Consider the following 26,899-nt stretch of genomic DNA (forward strand, 5'->3'; position numbering starts at 1 on the left):
TTTAATTTTGGAATCATTTTTCCAGTACATACACATATATAGCCCTAGGCCTTTTGATTGGGTTTGTATTGAATCTATAGATCAATGTGAGGAGAATTTACATTTTAATATTGGGTTTTCCTACCCATGAACATGGTATATCTATTCATTTATTTAGGACTCCTCTAATTTTTCTCAGTAGCATTTTGTTTTTTCAATGTAGATGTTTTGAACATATTTTATTAAGTTTATTTTTAGAAATTGAGTTTGTTAATATGCTTTTTTGGCTTTTTAAATTTCTGTTATAATTGTTTTTTTGTTTGGTGTATTGATTTTTGTATGCTTGCCTTAAAACATTAGTGACCTTGCTAAATATGTGTTACAGTATTGTGACTCCAGATTCTTTATATTTTCTGCTATACAATCATGTTTTCCATAAATAATTATTTTTTTTTAATAAATTTAATTATGTATGCTTTATGGCACTTGTTAGAACCTCCAGCATTAGCTGAATTGGGGTATTGATAAATTTTTTTTTTCCATGATTTCAGTAGGGAAAGCTTTCAGTATTTCACCAGAAAATGTGATGCTTAGGTAGATTTTTAAAGGCAATTCTCTTCTATTTCTAGATTCTAAGGTTAATTTTTTTTAAAAAAGATTCATCACTTTTTTGCGGCTATGTGAGGAGATGATAATGCAGGAGACATTTTGCTGGAAACAGATAAAATCCCTCCCAGAGGAAGGAGAGAAAATTGCTTGCCTCTCTGGAAGGGCTGTGAAAGTCAACAGAAATTGAGACTAATTGGAAAAAAATTCTAAATCCTTGAGGTTGGGAGTACATTACCCTGCTATGTTTGTCCTGTGTATTGGAAAGAGCAGAGACTAGAAACAGATTAACAGTTATTCATATTTGCTAAATGAGGGCCTAAAAGAGATGAGATGGTGGAAGAAAATTGCAGAAGTAAATCTGAGGAATTTTTGAATAAACAACAGGATTTTTGTTAGATGTTGGTAGAAAATGGTGTTAAAATAGACTCAACGGTAAGGTTCCAGCAACTGGATGTTGACAGCTTCTGACTAAAATGGGAAATGGGGAAAAAGATTTTGTTTCAGGGAAAAATCATGGCTTCAGTTTTGGGTTTCTGGAAGTGGGACTGTCTTCCCCACTGCCGTGTCTATGTGGGGGAGCAACCTTGGCTGTAAATCTCCATGTCCATGACAGTCTATGTGAGAAGATGACACACGTGTGTTAGATTATTCTGTGGGATATCCTGTGGGAAAAAGCTAGAGATTTAGGTGCGAAATTATGCCCAAAGATGTTCATTTGGGAATTATCTGTGGAGTAGTAATTGAAACTGACAATTGAACTTCCTAAGAGATCAGAGAGAGAAAGCACATCTTAAAATCTGCATTCGAATGTTTATAGCAGCATAATTCGGAATTGTGAAGTTGTAGAAACAACCCAAGTGCCCATCAATCCATGAGTGGATTAAGAAAATGTGGTATATGTCTACCATGGAGCACTACCCAGCCATAAAAAAATGGTGAACTAATATCTCTTGTATTATCCTGGATGGAACTGGAGCCCATACTTGTAAGTGTAGTATCACAGGAATGGAAAAACAAGCACCACATGTACTCACCCTTAAATTGGTACTAATCGTTCAACACTTATGTGCACATATGGAAGTAACATTCATCGGGGATCAGACAGGTGGGAGGGGGGAGAAGGAGATGGGTAAATTTACACATAATGGGTGCAGTGCACAGTGGCTGGGGGATGGGCACGGTTGTAGCTGTGACTTGGGTAGTGTAAAGGCAATTTATGTGACCAAAGCGTTTGTACCCCTGAATTATTCTGAAATTAAAAAAAAAAATAGGAGTCTTAGAAGACATCTCTTTGTAGGGAGGTAGAATCTGTATAAAAGTCATCTAACAGTAATGGAGATAAGAATCAGAGAAGTCAATGAAATAGGAGAATTTTCCAGGGATATGTTACCTATAATGCCAAATATACATCAGTGATAAAAGAAACCATGGTGGGGAGAGTAAAAGCGAAGTTAGTAGGTTGTGATTATGTGTCTGAGGAGGGCAGATATTATTCTGCAGCTGCATGTAGTAGTAGAACTAGCCAAAGTTAAGTATGATATTCTAAGTACCTGAACATTTTTAAGGCAGGAGAGAAGACTTCTGTGCTAGAGAGGAGTACGGAATGAGAACCAGGCATGGTGAGGGAAGGGAAAAGCCCAGAACCTCATAAAAAGCCTTTGAAAAGAATAGCTGAAGTAGGACTATATACCATAAAGACTTTTATGAATCTGAAGATTAGAGCACATTGGAATTTGAAGCTTATGAGTAAAATACAAGAAATGCCATTATGAAGGTTAGCAACCATCAATCTTCCGTGATGAGGGGAAAGAGTATGTTTTGGACAAAGATTGCCATCTACAAAGATCTCTGAATAGTGTGTGTCCTGCTGTTGTGTGTCACTGGTGTTCATTTAGATGCTGATTGGATGCTCTTTTCAAATTAAAGTTGAACGGAATATTCATGTGCATACTTCGTAGCTCTATTCCTGATTACTAGCAAGTTGTCATCTACTTGGTTCCCCTGAACTGAAATGCAGTTATTTTCATCCTGCATACCCTGGTTTGTTGGAGAGATGAAGTATGTGTCAAACCACATACCTGGGACCTACTGTTCCCAGATCTAGCAGTGCTTTCTCAAAGTGCAACATGCCACCGCCAGCCATTTTGAATCTTGAAATATATGTTGAATGAGGCTTTTTTCATCTTTGGATCCCCAGTCATAGGTAGGGATGTTTATTATATAAATGAGTGAATTAATGAGTACATATGATTATGGATTTTATGGTTCCTTTAGGTTTCCTGATTAATTTCTTTACATTTTAATATATTTTAAGAAGTTAACTATTCTAAAGCATGAAACTTTTTAAATGAAATATAAACTATTTGGTTAACTTATTGAGATAGTTTAATATTATGCTCATGTCAGTACTTTCAGAATCAAAAGAATCTAGTAAGTTAGTTGCATTTAAACACTGAGCTGAGGGAAACAGATTTTGCTAAAATTCGGATAATTTGCATGTTAAAATTATGTATTTTAATAGCCTTTTGGGGTAGCAGACTCAAGCACAGGTTAGAAATGCTCCTTTGAAATGTATTTTCGGAATTGACTGTTTTATATTGAAGACATTGTCAAAGGATGTAGTTTATTCGTGATGTGAAAAGTTAAATTCCTTTTGTATCTGTGCAAATATTTGAGTATCACTGGTGAGGAAAGGGAAAGGAGGATGTTCGTTAAATTCATTAATCTTAAGTTTCATGTAGGAAATTATACAAAAATTTTAAAATCTTTGAAAATCTCTAAAAACTTAAAAACATTTAAGGAAAGAGTTAATTTCTATTTAGGGAAGAAACTTTTAAAATATTGGCTTTAATGTAATATTGGGCAAGATTTCAAATGATCTCAGATTTGGAATATATTTTTCTTTTCCTTTATTGGAAAAGTGTCTGAGTTTATGCCTTTAGTTCAGAAATACTTATTTGAATCTGTTTTTCAAGGAAAACACCAAAACTTTTCTGTTTTAATTGGCTTTCTTATCTATTTTCCACAAGTAACAATTCCACACTTTTGTGCATTGCATGATGACGTTGTACCAAGGTTATTTATAATAATCATCATTTAAATAACAGTACCTAAAATCATGAAGTCCAGAGCCAAACTGTAGGTTTTAAAGTCTTGATTTTGCTGCTTATTAAGCAAGTTACTTAACTTTTCTGTGTTTCCACATCTGTAAAATGAAAATAATACTTCCACCTACCTCAAAGGTTGTGAGGAGTACTGCAAGTTAATTGATATACGTTAGAGTAGTTAGAACAGTTCATGTTAAGGATTTGCCGATGCCAGGAACACCGTCCCCACTACTACTTTGATTATTGGAAATTGATACTCTTCCAGTCAGTGAACAATTTGAATTCAGTTCTTTAGCTAGCAGCTTTCCTTCCCTGATTCTCCCAAGATGTGTTTAGCCACCATGAGGAATAAAGTTAGAGAATTTAAAAGATTCTTTTAAAACCAGGTGTTTTGTTTGAATGATACTGTACTTGAATTAAAATGTAAGTATACATTTCCCATGCATACTGTGAATGCTTAACCTGTTTCTAATAATTATTGGATCAAGTTATTTCACTTATGAATATTTTATTAATAGTTTCTTTATGTCTCTAAATATGTTTTTAAGTTTGCAAAGGGGCAATTTTTATTTTGAGATTATTTTTAAAAGATGCTTTTGACATTCCTTGGCTGCTACACTACTATTTTTTAAAATCATTTTAATTTTTTGGAGTATATATTTTTTAAGATAAACTCATTTATGTAACTTTTCAGGATTTTATCTCTGGTCAGAGCTTTTTACCAATGCTTGACTCTGGGTGTGTATGTGTGTGTGCACACCATCTATGAGCATATTTTCATGGATTCATATTTGAATATTTTAAAATATTTGATGTGAGACAGATGTCAGAAATATCAGGAATCATATGGAACATGACATAATTCATGAAAGAAGGCACAAGTCACTTTTTATGGAATTATATCTTGTTTAAATTATATTTCAGTGTTCCTGATCAAGCATATATACTATAAATCCATTTACATTGTAAAACGTTCACTTAAGACACGAGAAGTTAGACTTTCAGAACTGTTTTTATTATTTACTTGAAATGAATCTTATCTCCATATTGCAGGCTTTTCTATATTAGAATCCCTCTTTCTGTGGGATAGACTGACTAGTATTAATATAAATGTAATTCATAGGATACACATTTGCATATGTACACATGCATTCTTTGTAAATTATGCATATTTACACATATGTATGATTGTTCTCAAACTTCTACTTAATTCTATTAATCGCCGATATATCTTCTTTCCTTGAAATGCCTATTTTTCCCTATTTTTCAAGACTCAGCTTTGTGTCATCTTCACTATGAAGCCTCTCTGATTTCCTTCTGCATCTTACTATATACTGTGTTCCTTTACCAGAGCTCCTTTGATATTCTTAGGGAGACATCTTGATATGGGTTAAAGAATATTGACTTCAAACAGTTATTTTTATTGTAAAATGTGGATGTCAATCCTAGTTACCTGGAATAGCTATGTTTTGTATATGAATTCAATTGAATAGTATATGTAAAAGCACATAGTGAGTGTTAAACATATGGTAGACGTTCAAAAGATGGTAGATGTTATAATTATTTTACTTATTTATATTTGTCTCATTTTCATTGACTATGAGCTTCTTGAAGTCAGGTATCACGGCATATCATTCTTGATGTCCTCAGTTCCCTGGCATATAGGTGATTCATGGATGAATTAATAACAGAATACATTTGCCACATAATATATATAACTACTATAAATCATGGACTTTCATTACCTGCTAGCAATTGCTTGGAGTGTATTCGAATTGATCTTCTTCAATTTTAATGTTTTGTCCATTTTTAAAGAGGTCTTTTTGGTTCTTAGAAACAAGAATCAACTTAATAAATCATTAGTCATTCTCAACAAATATTATTTTGATTCTTTTGGATTATTTAGTAATGAGAGAAGCATATGGTTAAACAATCCATTTGACAGTCTACTAATTTGCTCTTCGTGGAGAAATACTAATTGGTTATGTATGTATTATGACAGCTAGCTGTGTGTTGTAGAGCAGATTCTGAGCTACATGGAGCAAAGATGATGATGTCTAAATACACAAACCGGATTGATGAATTCAGCCAGTGAAAACTATTGCTCAGTAAGGCACTCAGCAACCCATAAGATAATCATTAAAAATATCGAATAAATCTTCTTGTTTCTGTATCATTATGTCTAAAGTCAGTATAACAAATCTATGAAGTTCTTGGATACATCTTTCAAATTATATTGTAAAATCTGCCTTTGTTAACTTCTTGGGTTCAGAAGTGTGAAACGATTGAACATAAAATATCCTAAGATACTTCATCTGATATTTTTTAATTATTGCAAAATATTTTGAGAATGCAAATTTCATTTAAATGTCAACCATAATTAAGCATGTGCCATTTGTTTTTCTACTCAGGTTTCACAGTTTGATGGAATGTTTTTCCCGCAACTTAATAAATATTTGTTTTATTTCTCATGAATTAATTTAAAAGTGGATAAGAGCAACATATTTTAATCAACTATTGTTGTGATGGACTAGAAAATAAATGTATTCACTAAGCAAACTGTTTACTATGAATTTGAATGGGATTTATCTTGCTTAGCATTGGCAGGCTAAGCATACAAGGCAACAATTAATAGGAAAGCCAAATATGTATACTGCATATTGATTTTTCTTGAATATGTAGTAGATCTTTCCTATGTAAAGTTTTAAACTATTTATCCCATAATGTATAGTACTTAGCTATGTTCAACACTCATTGAAGTGAAGTAGTGGAGAAATTCATAGGCTATATGGACTGTGCATTTTTAACTGATAACAAAATATGTGTTTATGATTTTATTTTCCGTTGCCTTCAGAATTTTTAGTTTGGTTTTCTATGTATAAATCACACAACCACATTTTACTTACATATAGTTCTGGAGGTGAACTGGATGTTACTACACAGATACCCTATTCTTCCCTGCCTCCCACCAGTCTCTTAAAGATGTTAAAATCTTAGGGGTTTTTATTAGCATGATGGTTAAAAACACATCCTGAAAGATAGGATTGAGAGAAGAATGTGAGTGTTCTTCATCTGTCAATGCAAACTTGTGTGTGGCTAAGTTACTTTTGGCAGAATGTAATTAATACATGTGATAGTACTTACGTACTATGTGCAAGTACAAATGGCACATGTTTATATTTTGTTACCATCTACGTCACGTAAGTTAGACCAATAAAGACAAAATTTAATCATCTTGTCAATCCTTTGCGATACAAATCAGATTTTTGACTATGCTGTCCTGATAAAATGGCAATTACACTCGAATCTGAGTGTATCATAAATTACTTTCAAACCATCATATTGAATACAATATATGTAAATGAAATGCTTAATTCATTTTCTATGGTGACTTTCTTTTAAAGGTTTATTTGTTATCTGGGTGCATAGAATGATGGGGTGTAATGGAATGGAAGCTAAAAACAGATTAAAAGAGTAATTTCCATGTCAGTGTGCTTCTGCTTTACTTCCTACCTCTGAAAATGGGCTGTTTATTCCGTGAACTCTGTTCTTAATCGACTGCTCCTAAGCTTCAGGGTATACTTTCTCCAAGTGGGACCTTGATTCTTAAATTGTTCTTTCTGTAGTATTACCATGCTTTTCTTTCTTTCTTTCTTTCTTTCTTTCTTTCTTTCTTTCTTTCTTTCTTTCTTTCTTTAGTGAAGAATTCCTGGGTGGAAGTATAATTTCAGGGAAACATACAATTGGAAATAGGGAAGAACAATTTTATAAATGGAGAATTTTGAATTGGCTTATATGCAACTAATGGAAGTTTTAAAGCATCATTATTGAATATGGGTTATTAATGACCTTTGAGTTCTCTTATTGGATGAACTATAAACATTCTACAGTGAGATCCTAGGGTGGAGATTCTATTTCCTGTGTATTCCCATGACCTTCCTATAAAAAACACATAATGGTGGTGGAAGGTGATTCTGAGGGAGTGTAACTTTGTCTAGGTCATAGCTTGTTCCTAGTTGTCAGGAAAGTTTAAGAGGAAAGAGGAGTTTGGCCACTTGATTATAAATGTAGGGAGCAGGGATGACATTTGTTGAATACTTATTATATACTAGACATTCTGGTATATGCACTATATACGTTCTCTTTTTCAACATTTCAAGCTTTACAAAGGGGGAGATTTTATGATACCAGTTTAACAAATGAGGACAAGGGAGCATATGAAATATGAACAATTTGCCCCAAGGTATATTACCCCCAAGCATGAAAGCTTACATTGATTCTGTCTGACTTTCATACCTGGATCTTTTCCATGATAGCTCACAGCCTTTCGCACATGGAGTGGAGCATGCCATTCATTCATGTGAGATCCTGAAATTCTGGGTATAGTGGGGTCCCTCAAGTTTCTGTATTTTCACCTGGATTGCCTGATGAGTCAAAACCGAGGGGGTGGAACTTCGTGCCTGGGTTTTTGTCTGGAGGAAGGGATGTAATGCTGGAAAGTAGGTGTGTAATTATAAAATATGTTCAGAAAATAAGCTACATTGAAGTTTTTTGTACTTTTTCCTTTTTTAACTCATCTGATTTTTACCATGATGGCCTTGTGTTATTAAGTTTAGTGGAAATTGGATTACTTACTAGGAGAATAAAGCTTTCTTTATGGACTCTACCCTAATTGAAGTACTATTTTCACTCCTTAATGTTTAATCATGAATCATGAAAGTTATATGTATTTCATAGATAGACTTTAGTTAGACTATGGAACATATGTGCCTGAAATAGAAAATAAAGTACTCTCCTGTCTTTTTGTGAGAGGCATCTCTATTGATACAGACATGATTTGCTGACTAACTATGGCCTATATTAAAAAATATCTGAACATACTGGTTTGGTGCTCTATAAAGATGTGTGTCCAGTGGAAATCCATCTGTCTTTTCTTGGTAGTAAGATGTGCCATGCTGTACAAGTTCAGAAGAGAAACAGTAGGTGTCACCTGTCACCTAGCAACAAGCGTTCTTCTCTGTGTCTTCAGCTTCTCTTTTCATTTTAAGTCAAAATAGCTATGAAAACGTGGCACTTAGATTTGCATTTATCTCCAGAAATATTTAGATTAACTTTCAAATATTTTTAGTTCCCAAGATAACTCAGTGCGATAGATGAAACAGAAATAACTTTAAGTGAAGGGGGAAAAAAAAAAGCAACTTACATAGTAGGAACCTTGATGCGCAGAGCAAGGCAAACGCAGACCTGTTATGTAATATCACACAGACTTGCACTTACAAAGCCTGCCTGTTGAGTTCCCTAATCGGCTTTAAAAGTTACGGCAACTGAATTGAATATGTATATAAACCTTTATTGCCTGATTTTTTAAAATCATTACTGGAAAACACAAGATCATAGCTAATGAAGCAGTGATTTGTAAACCTGACTCTAGAAGACAGAATTCCAAATGGGATTGCTGTACCGGCACCAGAATTCAATTTACTTGAAACAGAGCAACTAAATTACCTTTGGGCAGAGAGTAGAATGCCCTGACTAGTCAAATGTCTATAAACACATTTAAAACGTGTTTCTCCATCTCTATTAAAGATACATAATGGATTCCCAGAGGAACCAGCAACAAGTGTACTTATGGGTCCTGAGTATTTGAAATGTATTAAATGCTAACCTTTAAAGATTGAGAACATAAGTGATCATTTATGATGTGATGAGAAGCAAGCATTCTGGGACTGTGGTGTCATATAATGCCTGTACTCTGAGGTAATTATTCCAGAGTAATTCCTTATTTGTTAAAGTGGATAGCATTCACTTTCATTATGGCCAAGGTCATTTCTGTTGTTCCCGGGGGTACTGTCTGTAAATTCTAAAGGAAGCTGGGTGATCATGTGTGGACGTTTTAAGAGAGGTAAAAAGAGTGAGGAAGCAAAGAATTTAGGAAATCATTCTTGATTGCTTGCAACTACTAAAGTGAAACAGGTGTAACTGGAATTTCTCTAGGCTGTCCTATGGTTCCAGGCAGCAGTATTTTTGTTTAAAAATAAATCTAAACGATAAGTTGGGGTATACTTTAAAATAAGAAAAAGAGTGGAATTGGAATGTTCCTAACACAAAGAAATGATAAATGCCTAAAGTGATGGATATCTCAGTTACCCTGATTTGATGAATTCACAGTTTTATTCCTGTATCAAAACATCACATATGCCCTATAAAGATATACTGCTATTATGTACCTATCATAATTAAAAATAAAAAATTTTAAAAGAAAGTCTAAAATTCTTCCAAAATGCAATATTTTATGCCTTCTCTCATTTATCATGTTTTTGATATTGAAATAAGTGAATTGAGAATCATTTCTGAAGCCAGGAAAGTGAGTACCAAAATCGTATGTGAGTTCTTTCATTGAGGACACTGGCCTTTAAAACTTCTGTGCTTTGGAAAGATTTACTGGATAATTTCAAAAGCCTATTTGGCAGAGCTAAGTAAATTTAATTCAGAAATTGATGAGCTATTAACTGTTACTGGAAATGTGCCATTTTCCTATTTTATATCCTGACTTGGTTAGAGGGATGTGGGGAGCAACCGCGAGGCCCTTTAGCATGAATAAAATTAGAGATTCATCTGTTCTGTCATGTGGCCTACATTTAGGGAAACCTTTTTTTTTTTTTTTCCCCTCCTTCTAGGCTGTTGATTAAAGACTGATAATTTTTCCACGTATGACACTTAAGGTTTTACAAATTGCTACATAGACATTATTCAATTAGGGTAGGCAGAATAGATAGAACCCGTATTATTTCTGCTTCTGTGGAGATGAAAATTGGGCCTCAGAGAGGTTGAATGAGTTGTTTAAGGTCACACAGCCAGTAGATGAGAGGTGAAATTAGGGACAGGTCATCTCAGCTCTAAACTGTGTCTTCCTCTCCTTCCTTCACTTGTGCTATGTAGGTACTGAAGAGCAAGAGGTGAATCTTGAACACTCTTAGGAGCTTGAATTGGATGGAAAGCAAAAATTACTATTGTACCAGGCCCTCCCAGCTTTAAAACACACAGAAATATATATTTAAATTGTAGGTGGTTGCAAAGATAGATGGTATGGTAAACAGAGACCCTTGCACTAAGATTGGGACCAAGGGAGGTGTTCATAAGGCCCTTGACATTCTAACTTATTACTGTGGATATAAAATTTACCTCTGATCAGTTTCATCATTGTCAAGTGGATCTTAAAATAGTCCGTGTGCTCAACTCACAGAACTGCTTTCAAAACAAATGAAATACTAGGGTATTTTGTTAATTCCAAAATGCTATAAAATTGTGTAGTTCACATAATTTAACGTTTATTTGAGTCTGCAGACTGTACCTAAAAATAAAAATTATATTATGAAGGCCTAAGTTATTTGGGTAAGAAATACCCACATAATTGATGTAAAAGAGGAATTTTCTTTATTTGAATTTTCTTCCATTTCCCATTGTTAACTTCACTCATTCATTTGACAAAGGTTTATTGGCCTCCTAAAATTTGCGAGGCTCTCTGCTGTGTTTTGGGAAACAAAGATGAGAATGGCACTGTTAGCCCTTCTTCTCCTGGTGGGAACATAAGTTGGTACAGCTAAGTACAACAGTGTAGGATGAGGTTGGCTGGCTTGTAATCTATAAGGGGCTCTTCCTGTTTAGAATCTATCTGTCTCCAGGCTAGCAGAGGCCCTGGTGCACACAAGCCTTACGAGGAGGGATGTTTGTATTATTGGCAATGAAAATCATAAACTATTAGACAAAAATTACAGGGTAAATAATGAGGTATCCCTACCATGGAGTATTAAGAATTTTGTATTAAACATTTATAAACTTAATATCTTGAGAAAAATGCTCATGATATATTAAAACATAAAAAAAATTACAGAAGCACATTTTGAAATATTTAGGGAGCTGGAATTAAAGATTGAAGCTAGTTTTGAAGTACCTTGAACATTCTGCTAAGAAGGTAGAACTGATTGGGTTAGATATATTTTGAAGACTACAAAGAACAAGACGTGTTGGATGAGAACGTGGTGTCTTAGATGACTTAAGTATTTCAAAGAGCACTGCATTATGATTTCATTATGTTAAATAGAAGAATTATACTCTGAATTTCAAGATAATATTTCTGGTCTGCTACTATAATATTAAAATATTGCATTGTTTTTCTAGTATCATGTCCAGTAGTAGTAAAAGCTGTAGTACACATTAGGGGATGTGTTTTGAGACATAAGAGACATGGAGACATATGTTTAAAACTGAAATAAAATTAAAGGCCAGTTCCCTTCACAGCTCAAGCCAATGGAACTTGTGAATTCTGCTATATTTCATTGAGGGCCTTTTGAGTGAGTGAGTTCTTTTTCTGTTCAAATGTATGGAAACGCATACACAGGAAACCAAGCCCAACGCTAAAGTACATAGACATTGGCACAGGATGGGTGCTGCTGAGAACTCCAAGGCGTGGCCCCTCTGGAGTGTAATTCCAAACGAAAAATAAAGTCAACTGTGTCTAATAAGCTGGCTCAACTGAGTGCCAAAGAAAATTTGCCTCATGAAGTGGAAATTCTGAAGCAAGTAACATAATGCTGAAAGAGAATAAATAGGAAGACTTGCAAGATGTATCCAAATGGGGCAAATGGTCTTTTGCAACCAGAACTCTCCAGCCCACTAATATTGTAATTTATTTGGTAAGATCCAGATGGTCCTGGAGATAAGGGACCTTTTATAGACCACATAAATATTTACTTATTTACATTTGCTTAATTTTTAAGAAGGGACATATATTAACTTAGATCATTTTTTTTTTAAAGTTACTTGGGTATTGGCCAACATGGAGCCATCAAAAATTATTTGTGTGATTTTGCACATTTGTATCGACTATAGAAAGAAAAAAATTATCATTGCCTTAGTAAAACAACATTGCATTAAAATCTCTTAGATGCTAAGAATCATGGAGCCAAGTGCTCCAGTTTGGATACTTGGGATTTCTCTTTTATATAGTAAATTCACTTACAAACCAATTTTTGCCATTTCTTCCTCAGCCTTCTCTCTCTCTTGTATCCCTTTCTTTTTATCCTCTCCCTCCCTTCCTTCCTTATCTTTGTCTAGGTCTTCATTATCGTGTGCCCAGGATCTTGTCATAGTGTCAGAGCTTGTGTTTCTCCCTCGACTCCCTCATTTCTTTATTTGGCCCTTTCATGGCTGCTAAAGAACAAGCCGGCAACAGATAACTAAAGAGAAAAATCTCGGTTATTATTTTTATCATGTCACTCCACTATTCAAGACCTTAAAGAACTATAAAATTAAGATGTGTGTTTTCTTTTTTTTTTTCCCCCTGATGGAGGAATAATATCAATTTGTAGAACATTTTCTCATTATTTTTTTTGCATGTGTGCTTTTCTTGCAGGATCAATGTGATTCTAAGAACAAATGGATGAATGAATGTCCATATGAAGAGAAAAACAATAAAGGTTGGTTGGACTGTATAATTGCATAGAAAATGCTGCTTTGAACATTACTTTTGGGCAGTTTATTCTCATTATAGCACTTCCTTGTCTGAATATGAGACAGACAGGTCAATACTTACACATGCATATCTGTTAATATTTTTAAAATGTAACTTTTTAACTTCTTAAATACAAAGAAATTTATAAGGAAGCAACGTATTTTTTGTTTTTCACAAGCTTAGCTATCATTCTTTTCCAGAACTTAAGCTGATATTTTAAGAATCAACTTTCAGATGAATATTAAAAAAATGGAAAACACTTCATGCAACTGATGACTGATACCGAAAAAGAATCCAGATTTTGTTTAATATACATCAGTTCCTATAAGCATAATCCCAGTACCAGCAACGTGTGGTGCATAATTGCTGTCAAATGAGGTCCTCTTTGCCCTTCAGTCTCTGCTTTCCTCAGAGAAGCAGGATCATGGTGAAAGGCTTTAACACTGGTTTCTGACAGATAAGTACAGTATGAATTAAAGGGGCAGGGGGAAACTGTGAAGTTCAGTAGTAATCAAATGCTGGGCATCACTTTATTTGTGGTAGTTATTTGAAATTTTCTTCTACCACCTACTGGTTGTAATATAAAAATTACAGGTAATACTAAGAAAATTACGATATGTTAAACCATCTCCATTTCATAAATAAGGTTTTTACACTGAATAGGTCTGCAACAGAGACATGTGCCTCATAATTCCTCATGTAGCTGCACAGCACATACAAGTTCATATTTTTCTTTTCCCATTACTCTTGTTGTTTTCAAATAAATGCACATGATGCCATGCCTTTTTCTGCCAGCCCACTTTCACAGTTACTTACAAATGGTTTTGCAGGTTATATCTTCCGCTTAAAATTGTCTTCTTCCATTCTCATTGCTAAAATTACTCCTTTCTAGTATTTGTATCTGAAAAGTTTTCAGCCCTGCAGGGGCAGCAGCATTGATTCAGAGACAATACAGGGGAGATTTCTGGGATTACCAGTAATTTTCTTTTTCCTGACTTCGGTGTAGATGTGTTTACTTTGTGAAGATTAATTGTACTGTGTACTTATTTGTACGTTGATCAGTGGTGTGTGAGTGAACTGATTCTCTGGAGGAAGGGGAGAGAGGAAAGGCCTGATTTGTAATGTTTGTCAATTTCCATGATGTAAATACTCTCACAATGGCTGGTTTCAGTGGTTTACCAACTGGCTTGCAAGATTTCTTAAATCAGTCGGTGTTCATGAGCTGGGGATGAGCTAGCTCCAGCACACCATTGATAATTCTGTTTATAAGGTAAAATTAAAAAAAAATTTTACGTACTCCTTAAGACTAGTGGGGCCAAGGCAGTAAATTTAAATTTTCTTGCCTCTTTGTAAACATGGAGATGCTCTTCACTTGTTGTCATGCAAAATGTATTTATCCCTTTCCTTATGTATGATGTTGAGATTGTGTTACTTCATTTTTTGGTTAAATTGTCATTCAATTTTTATGTTTGAATGGATCAGTGTTAGCTTTGTAAGTTTATAAATTTTGGCAGTGAGATTGTTCTGTAAGTAATTTTATTATGACAACTGAAGGATGGATGATGGCAAAGAGAATTACTGTGTTACAATTTACCCTGAGGATAAACTCTCAAAATATTATCATGAGTAGCTGTAATATGCTTTCATTCTAAATGATTGTGCCTTATAGCTCATAATTTGTGAGATTAAAAAGTCTTTAAAGAGGAAGAAGCATTGAGTATTTATTTCACTTAATGTGTTTGTCCCATTGAGTTTTTTTTTTCTCATTGCTATTTTTTTTAATATTTTTCATCCATGTTTTCAGTTATAGATGCCTTAGAACAAAGAATATTTTGATGTTTGTTTTTAAGCCTGTTAGGGCTGTTTGTTTTAACCAAGTCTGATTCAGGGAGAAAATTGCAGAGTTTGAACAGTTATCTTTTTTATATTTCAATACATTGACGAGGTCAATATTAAGATGAAGTTTAAAAAATGTCAGCAGTGGAAGCAACATTGCCATTGTCTACATTGTTGAAAAGAGATTTTGAATATGGCTTTTAAAACTGTTTTGTATATTTCCAGTTTGCCGGTGGTGACAAAATCTTGCCAAGAGCCACAGAATATCATGCTGTGTCTTTCTGCTTAGGTTCTCAAATTTAAATAGCCTCCTTGGGATTCATAAAGTTTTCTTTTGTGTCCATACTAAGAGTTTACTTCCAAGAGCAGTCTTCATCTGCCCCTTCCTTAAAAAAAAAGATATATTTGCATTAAGGTTTTCTTTACTTGACTTTTTTCAGTTCTTTACTTAATTTTATTGCACTTGGATTTGTCCCTTTACCATCTGCCATTAGAAAACATCAAATAAATTTTATAAAGATCCCAGTTATCCATTATTTCCTGCCCACAGCATAAAATCTGGTGGATGTACGCTTTAACGTATTTCAGCAGTTGCCCTTACTGTGAATATGGTGGGTTATTTGTGGACTTGGCTCCTTGCTTTGCTTCATCTTCCCTTCCCCTGCCAGCCAGCCATTTCAGTACGTTTACCTAGTGCTTCTCGACACCTGGGTTAGAGCAGGTGTTCAGAACATGCACATGCATATACATTAGTCCAGCTTATGAGAGTTCACATTAAAACTTTTGCTCTGTGACTACCTCTGATGAACAGCTGCTTAAACTGCCCAGCACTGGCAGTGGAGTGACTTTTACTTCATGCATTTGGGAACCAAGAGGACGATAGCAAGCCTTTCTTCATACAAAAAAAGGGTTTGTTTCATAGTGATGGATGCATAGTGTGGTTACTTTAAATTTCTTTTCCATGAAGTTCCAAGGCTCTTTCTTTCACACAGGGTAGAAGGATTGTAAGAGTGATCCAACTGTTCTTCCACTTTGAGCTAAGTAGCCATGAGTGCTCAGGAAGTCACAATATGAGTAAATGAAATGTGTTGTTAACACTGGGCTACTATAATTATATGTAGCATAGGTACCTGGGCAATAAATGTGGAATCAAAAAAGGACAGGTCTTGGCTCTGCAATTGTTTATATGATCTTGGACCATGTGCCTTCTCCTTTGTGGATTTTAACTTTTTCATCTGCAAAGTGGAACTAAAACACCTGTACTACCCGTTTCAAGAATTGTTCTGGGTGTGGAAGAAAAAAGGACATATTTGTGGAAAAGATTTAAAGCTGTAGAGTCCTAAAAGTGTGTGTGGTATTATTTTTGTAGCATGAGAGAGAGTTACAAAATTGTATGACTTTACAAAGTCAAGCATTTTCAGAATTGGAGGTGCCCTCACAGAGCATTAAGTCTAACATGCCCATAGTGCATGGCTATGGTCAGTAAGACCTGGTTGGTTACTTTAGTGTTGAGTACGCCTTGGAATTTCTTAGTTCATGTTGCATTCATCCTGTTCCTAGACATATATAATTATATTAGAAAGTTCTTCTTTTTAATGAGCCAAATCAATAGATTTAATAATGATACCAGCTGGTAGGTACATCACAATATTTATTAAAATATCATCCTGAATTAGGTCACTTTCTATCAAGTCACTTCAATTTTATGTATCTCATTTCTCTTATGTAGGAAGTGGAAATAAAATGATATACAGGAATTTGAGAAAGATTATGGATAAAGTAGAACCATAGCTTTATTATTTGAAAAGATGATGCATCACTCAGGTTAAAAAACATTAAAGCTTGCAAACATCCCATCACCTCTCTGCCTCAGACCTTCTATTAATATTAGCATTTGGTGACCATTAGTTACATCATGTGTGTGCATACACATAAGTAAATAGAAATGGTTTTTAAAAAATAGGATCATATTTATACTTTGCATTTATTTCCACACAAATAGGATCATATTTATACTTTTTATTTCTTGTGAAAAATGTTATTTTTTTCAGTTTGCTTCCAATGTAATGGAAAAAATCAAAATTGAATTTAAGTTGAAGGAATTTATTGATATGAATGTCCTTTTACCAAAGTGATGTTATTACTTAATGGCTAAGGAAAAAAGACCAACTTTGAGGTCTAGTAATTCTGGTTTTTTAAATGCCTGAATTTAAACAGCATCTTTTGACTTTTTTGCTGGGAGGGATGGGAAAATTAATGACATTTCCTTCTAATTCTCTTTTCTTTCTTTTTTTTTTTTACTGTTCTTTTAAAATTAAGGTTATTAACATTTATTTTCTGATTGTTAACCATTATTATCAAAGCTACTTAGTTTTAGTTATTCTCTCAGAAATACGGAACCAGGCTTTTCTGTTTGGCTTTTGGTGTCACTGTGAAGGTTGAAGCAAACCGATCTCTTCACTTGTTCTTCTTTGCTTTTTCATACAGGATGTCCATGAATGTTTTTTTTTTTTTTTTTTTTTTAACCTAGAAGTTCAGTAACTTTATCAGTTATGTCTTGATTTTATCATTCTTTATCAATTTTTCTTGGATCTTGCCTTTAAACCTTAAGTAGAGTCTGTTTTTGTCAAGAGGTTTTAAAATTATATTTCAAGTATACTATTTGTTTTGTTCTTTTCTTTCATAACCCTGAAAATATGTTTCTCCTTGATTTTTCCTATCAGTGGTCTTCATCTTTAACTTTTTAATTTCACTTAATGTGCTGTCCCCACTGAACATTTTTTCTTACTATGTTTTCAGTTAAATTCTTTATTATTTTTTTGTTCCCAAAGTGGCTTTTCATCTCTGTAGTATTTCATAGCTTTGTCAGCTTATTTCCGTCTCTTTTAACTATCTTCTGTTTTATCATTTGAACCCTCGTACTTCTTCCTGAACCTATACTTATACCTCTTCTTTGAACTTTTATTTTTAAAAGAAAGATCCTTTTGTCTGTAATTGTTATGAATTTTTTGAATCTATGAGGAGTTATTTGTCTAAATTCTTCATCTGTTTGCTTGGTAATTCCTCCTGTGATGTTTGTTCTTCACTGGCCTTTTCTTTCCATTTCTCTCTGGCTTTTGGTATTTGCTGCATTGACGCACAGTTGACGCACAGTTCCCCTGTGGCCACTCCTAATTATTGCCTGTCTTTAAGTGGGGCCGGTGTTTGCCAAAGCACAGTGTGAGCAGGGGCATCAGTGGTTTGGGTATGAGCTAGATGGCTCCAGATCTTTGATTTGAGTTTTTTATCTCAAATACTATCTAAATAAAGATGTCATTTCCAGAGTCTCCCCTCTGTTTCCATTGTATAGCAGAGCCCCTTAAGACAAGAGCTTCTGTCTTCCTTCCTCTTCTGCCACTTCCAATAGAGGAAGGAGTTAGGCTCTATCGAGTGCTATGACCGCGTGTTTGTTCCTTAAACACCACTTTCTCTGCTCTCTGAGATACTGATCTGTATTCACTTGATTATGCCGGATGTCTGTTCTAATCAAAGGGTCATTAGATGGAGGCCTTGTATAACTGTGATTTTTACTTTTAGGAAATTATGCGTTTTTGCTCAAGGTCTGGGGAGGTATGTGTCAGCTTCCAGTGGCTTCCCAGATTTCACGTTAATTGACAGGTGCATTTTGATTGGCAGTTTGAGTTTGTGACTGTTTTTACTTTCCGTAAATACAGAGTTTTCCCCCTTTTTTCAAAAGTCGCTTTATTAGTTTTCAGTGGGTTTTAAAGAAAGAATGTAAAAATATTCTTTATATCATCATTTTTCTTTTAAGACAGGGTCTCAGTATGTTGCCCAGGCTGGAGTACAGTAGCTGTTCACATGCTTGATCATGGCACACTGCAGCCTCGAACTCCTGGGCTCAAGTGATCATCCTACCTCAGTCTCCCAAATAGCTGGGACTTCAGGCACATGCCACTGTGCCTGGTTTACATCACCATTTTTAATAAGTAATCTTTTAAATGTAATTTGAGGGACATATGGAGAATATTGAACTTGTTGTAGTGTTAAAAGCATGATTCTGCACTCAGACTGCCTGGTTTCAGTCCTGATTCTGCCAGTGCTTGACTTTGCTTCTGTAGCTCAGTTGCCATGTCTGTGGTATAGAGATGATGCTAATAATAGTGCCTACTTCATAAAATTGTTGTGAAGGTTAAATGAGGAAAAAAGTGCTAAAGCAATTACAGATTGCTGGGTAGTTACTAGTGCTTATGAAAATAGCCATTTTTATTATTTTAAGCCATGTTAGTTGTGTTTAGAGTGTAGTCAGTTCGGCTGCAGGAAAATTGGCTGGCTGCTCGGGCTAGTATTTGTATACTTTCATTTCCTCTGAGTGAAGAATATACTGTGATAGGGGTTACTGGGTGTCCTACTGACACGGTCAGCTTCTGGTTTTAGGGTCTGACTGGGGACTTCCAAATTGTTACACTCTATGTTGATAAGGAGTTAGATACATCTGGCTTTCTCTTGGAGGAAATAAAATTCTTGAAGACATGGGATTTGCTGTGGTAGTTGGGACATCTGTTATTGGTTCAGGGACAGAATGTTGGCCGCATCTATTCTGTCGTGTGAATAACTTTCAGTAACCACGTATTTAGCATTTATTACTTGTTAGACACGGGGCTACTAAGGCAAGTTGTATTTAGACCCTGCCCTCAAGACTTCATCATCTCAGGGATAGGCCAATAACTTGCTACAATTTCATGTGATTAGTGGTATAATATATTTAATAAAGCATAGAGTATTTGGATGTGGGTTACAGAAGGCTTCACATAGAAAGTGATATTTGAGCTTGGGAACAGCAAATAAAAGTTAAATTTTTTTAATTAGGAGTTTTATTAAGATTAATTAAATACACAATCATGTTATTTTCTACATAATAATGAAAAGTTTTTGGAACATATTTAATACCACTCCTCAAATTTTATGTGTGGTTTTATATTAGTATTAATTTGACTCTTTGGGCAATGAAGCATTTTAGGAGCGGTAACTTTTAAGTTCACCGGGGGGCAATTGTGAGCTGCTTAGTTCTGGGTGAATGATGGAATATACACTCTTTCTGGGGGCTTAAGATAACTTCCTACTACCTATGGATTAATTCAGAATCCATTATCTGTTAAAAAAAAGAGGTAGCATCATTCCTATTTGAAAGATGAAAATATTATACAAAAATTCAGGTGATATAAGTCACAGTCTTTTGTTTAAAAAAATTCTAAGCAAATACAAAAATATATTATTTTTTCCTTTGGGCACAGAAGTACCCTGTAACATTTTCTCTTAGAATTAAAGCCAAATGCGACATTCAGTGATATCATGAAATATTTCAGCCAGAATCTATTGAGGCTCATTTATGTGTCCAAATGGCTCTTTTTCTCCCTCTCCCCCTCCCCCTCTTCTCCCCCGACTTCTTCCCTTCCTTGCTTGCACATTTTCATTCTGTGGCCACTTGATTATAGTGGTTCTTCAGCTAAGCTTTATGTCATCCTATTTAGAGTGCATTACCAAAGTAGTTTGTTTAATATATTTTACCAGAAAATTTCAAGTGTGATCATAAAAATGATATGAGCATCTTTTAAATATGACCATTTTAGTTTAACAATTTAATGAGAACATTATAGTATTAGAGCAACATAGTAATTGATTATTAAAATCGTTTATTGAAGTATAATGTCTATATGGTTAGTTTTATGTATCAACATCTGTACCTTATAAAAAAAGCAGCGTTCTTCCCGTCTCCCAAGATGTTAGCTGAGAATTAATTTCTGTTCTCTAAAGAGAATTTTGTTTAATATCACCATGAATAATTACTGACTCAACAAGTATGATTCTTTATCTTACATATAATTCAGTCCTTACATATACCTTGCAGGCTGACAAATGTTTCAGTTTACGAGTCAACTGATTATTAATATTCAATATGCTGCCTTAATTGTACATGCATTTAGTGCAAGAGAGTGAATGTGAAAGTGAATTTATTTTTATGAAAGGATTTTTATTTGTTTTCTATGACTGCAGTAGCAAATTGCTATGAACTTAGTGGTTTTGGAAAAAAACCACAAATTTATTGTCTTAAAGTTCTGGAGGTCAGACACCCAAAATGGTCTCACTGGGCTAAAATCCAGGTGTTGGCAGGACAGTGTTCCTTTCTGGAGGCTCTAGGGCAGAAGCCATTTCCGTACCCTTTCCAGCCTTTTGAGGCTACACCTGTATCCCTTGGTCCTTTTCCTCTGTCTTCAAAGCCAGCAGCGTTGGGCTTAGTCTTTCTCATACTGCCATCTCTCTAGTTCTGCTCTTCTGCCTCCCTCTTCCACATTTAAGGACCTTAGTGATTATATTGGGCTCACCCAGCTAATCCGGGTTACTCTCCTTATTTTAAGGCCAGGTGATTAGAAACCTTAATTTTATCTGCAACCTTCATTCCCTTTTGCCGTGGAACCTAACAGAGAGGTTTCAGGGATTAGGACATGGGCATCTTTAGGGGGCCATTCGTCTGCCAACCACAGGTTCTAAACATAAATGATTGCAGGTTCATGTTACTGTTGCCATATATGTGTGGTTGGGAGTTTTGAAAGAATTTTACTGTTTTTATTAATGTTCACACAAATTTACAATGATTTATGTCAACCAAACTATAATTTTCTTTCTTCTTATGAGGCATTTGGAAGAAAAAAAAATCCACTCAAATCATTTTGACCCCATAGCTAAATTAAGGAACCGGTAATATTAAAATTTTACATTGTGAAAAAGTCTAATACCTAGTTTTGCTTTATATGAAATTTAAAGGCATATGCAGTTGAATAATCTAAAATCTTAATAATCCATCTCTAAATAGGAGATTGTGTATTACAGTTTCACATGGTGATGTAGCTATGTTTCTATGTGCCTTCAAAGCTGGATGAACTACTTTTAGAATTCATCAGAGATTTTGGACTAGCATACTTGTTTATTTTTGTATGTTGTGATTTATAGCATATCTGATAAAACTAAGAATCTAGTTTCAGGAGACATGATTGGTTATTTTGTTCAAAGTTTCTGTGGTGATAGCATGCATTTACAATGGGTACGCTAATTAAGACACTTGTATGTTTTTTTTTTTTCAGACACATATTTTATTTTATTTTATTTTTTATTTATTTATTTTTTTCCTAGTTTTTTTTTTTTATTTCATCTTATTATGGGGGATACAGAATTTCAGGTTACATATGTTGCCCATGTACCGCCTTTCCCCCCAAGTCAAAGCTCCAGGCGTGTCTGTTCCCCAGACAGTGCGCGTTGCACTCATCATGTAGGTATATATCCCTCCCTTCCCCACCCCCCTCCCCTAGTCAGCACCTTCAAGCTTGACCATTCCCCAAACAGTGCGCAATGCACTCATTATGTAGGCATACACCCATCCCCTCCCCCACCCCCCACCTCAGTCTGATATCCGATTGGTATCGTTCCCAGATGTGTATTTAGGTGATGATCAGGGAAACCAATTTTCTGGTGAGTACATTTGATGCTTGTTTTTCCATTCTTGGGATACTTCACTTAATATAATGGGTTCCAACTCTCTCCAGGAGAACCATAGAGATGTCGTATCTTCGTTATTTCTTATAGCTTTTTACAGCAATGGCTCAGGGGCCGTATTTAAAGTTTAGTTAATACCTAACCAGCAGCTATCCATTGGACATAACAGATTATTTCCAGGATTGGGGTTATTGCCTCTTTCAAGTTAGTGAGATCCTTCAGGTTTCAAAGAATATTTTCAGGAACTTTTAAAATTGTTTTTTTTTTTTTTTTTTTTTTTTATCAAAGCAAGGAAAAGTTCTGTATAGCGTTTTCTTTTAATCCATCTCCACACAGCAGACTGAGAGTGGGTCTAAGAGGGCAAAGTCTATGAGAGGGCACTTTTGCAGTATTCAGAGCTTCACATCACAAGGACGACTCCTTTAATTCAGAGTGGTAATAGCTGGGACCTAGGGGAAACACTGAAGACCACTTGATAAAGAGAAGCAAGAAGAATGAGAGCAAACTTACAGAAGTTGTCAGGTGCCAGGATTGTAAGTAACAAGAGGGCACGGTTACAAGGAGAGTCTGGGGTTCAGTGCCCTGAGCCTTGCTTACAGCCAATCTCTAATGTTGTCTGTGGTGATGACACTGGCTGTCGGCTCTGCACCGTCCCGCCATGAGTCATCTCCTCCTTCCTTATCAGTCATTGTGCACCCAGATTGAAGGATGGGTGTCCCAGGGGCTCCAAGTGTCCTTCCTAACAGATACACTCAGAATCCAGGGATCCTGTGTCAAACACTATTTCATCATCCATTGCTGTGAAAGAAATCATCCCAGGTTAGTGGCTCAAAACAAAAACAATATTTTGCTCTTGAAATTGCTACTTGGGCAGGGCTTGGTGGTGGCAGCTTCTCCTTGCTGTGCTCAGTGACTGCTGCGGTGGCTCAAAGGCTGCTGACTAGAATCATTTGACGGCTCTCTCCTTGACATGTTTTCCAGTTGATGCTGGCTGTCAGCTGGTCTGTTGGCTAGAACACCTTTGTGTGTCCTGGGTTTCAGAAAAGTTGCACTCCAAGGGGAGGTGGGTGGAGAGAACTCTCAGTGGAAGCCACATCAGCCTTGGAAGTCATGCCAGGTTATTTTCCCCATCTTCTATTCATCTAGGCAAGTACAAAGACCTGCCCCAGTAATTTCAAGAGGAGGGGAAATATATTCCACTCCTTGATGGGAGAGTGGCAATGTTTTAGAAGAACACATGTGACTGGAAATATTGCAGTGAACATTTCTGTAAAATAGTGTCAGTCACAGTTCATCTTCAAACTGGAAGAACCTTTAAGATTCTCTTTTTCTGGACTATAGTTCTGCTACTAAATTCTTTTATTAGTCAGAGTTTGAAAAGGGAAACAGACTGATGGGAATGGTATGGAATACGGTACTTATTAGAAGGATTTGACCTCATGCAGTGGTAGGAGCTAGTTAAGCAAATTATGTGTGGCTATTGCTTCTCTGTAATTGGTGCCAGAGCTGGAAGTCAGCAGGGCAGGTGGCTGGGACGGCAGGATGAGCATGAGGGGCAGGAAAGTAAGGGCGCACTGGAAGCTCTGAGGGTGAGCTGAAGTCTCTAAAGATTCTTATTGATTATAAGCCTCCAACTTCAGTGACGCTGGGGAACTGTGGGAGAAGACGGCGTCCCTCGCTGAGCAGAACACATCATGGCCCACAGATCAAATAAACTGATGAAGGAAATCGCACGGCCAATCCCTTACCTGCACCAGCAAGAAGAGCGAGCACATCAGCTATTAACATGTGTGCGCTGTACCCACGCCCAGAACCCCGCATGGACCTTCACTTTTGCCTTCTGAATCCTGCCAGAATGGCTCTTGTTAATCCAAGGACCATGGGACTCCGTAGGGAAGACAATCTGGAAATATATTATAGAAATGTAGTTGAGATAGTTCAGATCCACCAGTATTTTGATTCCTATTCTCCTTGCTTGATTTTTTTCCATTTCTGTGGATCTACAGCACTGCCCCAGCCTTATATTATTAAGTATGAGATGTCTGATTTCCTTAAGTACTAAGTTTGACAGTTGATATCTCTGACATTTAATTTTGACACTTCCGTTTTATGTTTATTTTGAAGGTACATCCTCATTCTTTCAAACGCATGGTTTGGTTTGTGTTTATCTTTTTTTTTTTTTTTAGAACAGTTTTTGTGAAACCATCAATAAGTCCAAAGTTCTTGTTATTTTCGAATATTAGCTCCACCATGGAACCAATGTAGCGCAGACAGCTTGGAATATCAATGAAGGGTTTGAGAAGGATGTTTGGGAGGTTCTATTCTGGTGATTTTAATCTTGAGGGCGACCTGAGACCAAGGTGGATAATGATGAGGTGAAAGCTTTAGTGCAAGCGAATCCATCTCAACCTACGGATCAATTATCGGCAAGGTTTGACATTACTATGCCAACAGTATTGGACTATTTGAAACAAATGGGCAAGGTAAAGAAGCTGGATAGATGGGTACCGCATGAATTAAACAAGCGTCAGAAGAGAAATCCTCTGGAAACTTGCCTTTCTTTGCTGTCATAATATAAAGGTGAACCATTTCTACACTGTGTCATGAGGGGTGAAAAATGGATCTTTTTGACAATTGTAAGTGTTCGGCACAATGGTTGATAAAGATGAGGTACCTGAAACATAGTCCAAAACCGATTATTCATCCAAAAAAGCTAATGGTGTCTGTTTGGTGGTCTAGTACTGGTATTATCCACTACAGCTTCATGAGACCTGGTCAATCAATTACAGCGGATGTCTGCTGCAACCAGTTGGGTGAAATGATGAGGATACTTGTGATTAAGCAGCGGGGATTGGTCAATAGAGACAGGCCAATCCTCTTGCAAGACAATCCTCAACCAGATGTTGCACAAACAACACTGCTTAAACTACAGAAGCTGGACTTGGAAACTCTCTGTCATCCACCGTATTCACCAGACCTTGCACCAGCTGATTACCACTTCTTCCATGCTTTGGACCACTTGTTGCAAGCAAAAAATTCAATTCTCAACAAGCTGTGGAAAATGCCTTTTTTGATTTGATCATCACTCTCTCTCCAGGCTTCTTAGCTGCTGGCATAAACAAGCTACTTGGCAACACTGTATCCATAGTTTAAGTACATACGTTGATAAATTGTACTGCTCCTTGTTTGAAATATAATAAACTAAACTTTGATTCAAAGTTGGACATTTCATATTTAATGACCTAATAGTAGAGAGGATCCTGCTGCCACGTGGAGGGAAGTCCCCACACAAGGAAGGCTCACCTGCCCTGGAATATCACCCGTCTGGATTCACTGTTCATGAGCTCTGTTCAACTCTTGAGAACCTGCAGCAAGATCATTTGTGGCCTCTTCTTTCTTTTACATGTGGTGCTTGATTCAATTATTGCTGTCTTTTGTGGTTGAGACTGCTCTTCTCCCTGGATTTTGTGTCTTGGCTGTCCATCTGTAATTCCAGTCAGGCTCAGGGCAGGGCCATGTGGCCTCAGGGAGCTGTGATTGAGAGCACAAGAAAGACAAAACATAATACAAGGAAAAGGGGGATTCTGGTTTTGTACATGGTGGAAATATATGAGTAATCTGGACTTAGAAACTTACCCAGATAGTAAAGTTTAGAGCAAAATTATGAGCAAGAATGCTATCGATAGTTTACATTCAGAGTATGAATGAATAATACCAAGCCCAGGAGTAAGTTAGAGGCAAGGTTGGCAGGCAGTAACTAGGACACACATACCCGAAAGCATCTCATAAGGAGGGATGTAGTAATTCAGACTGAGGTTCATGAACCAGGAGGCACCAACACTGGAGGGAGGAACAGGGTGGGTAGTTAAAGAGCAAAGGTCCACGCCAGCAGCATGCCCAAAGTTGAAGCATGCTGGCACCACAAAGGGTGATGGGACAGGGCTGCAGTGCGGTTGGCTTTTGTATTTCACCTCAACTCTTATATTTGCTGATGTTACCTGGAGTTCTGGCTTGAGCCACGGTGCTGGACTAGGAAATCCTGTACAACTAGACTTTCTAGACCAGAGATAAAGGATCACTTGGTAAGATGAGTGACAGTAAATAGAGAGAGGTGTCAGCTTCGTACTGGATTCAGGTAGAAAAAAAGAAAAGCTTTTGAAAACAATCTGGCTTAAATTCCCCAAATTCCATCAATAACCACAGCAAAGATTTGACTAGTTTGTGATTTAGGGTGAATTCAGAAGTTTTTAAGCAATTAGGTTGCTTAAATCAGTCCACTAGTAAAATATACCAGTTTATATTTACACATTTA

General features: G+C 36.0%; 1 protein-coding gene across 1 annotated transcript in view; it reads left to right on the top strand.

Annotated features, from left to right (window-relative positions):
• KLF12 (KLF transcription factor 12) overlaps positions 1–26,899 on the top strand; it is a 409,446-nt gene that overhangs the window by 120,030 nt on the left and 262,517 nt on the right. Inside the window, exon 2 of the mRNA XM_069467152.1 lies at positions 13,108–13,171. Coding sequence (XP_069323253.1) covers positions 13,139–13,171 — 33 coding nt within the window. The 5' untranslated portion in view covers positions 13,108–13,138. The remainder of the gene's footprint in view (positions 1–13,107; positions 13,172–26,899) is intronic.

Source organism: Eulemur rufifrons, chromosome 4, assembly GCF_041146395.1.
Source record: "Eulemur rufifrons isolate Redbay chromosome 4, OSU_ERuf_1, whole genome shotgun sequence".
Lineage (NCBI taxonomy): Eukaryota > Metazoa > Chordata > Mammalia > Primates > Lemuridae > Eulemur > Eulemur rufifrons.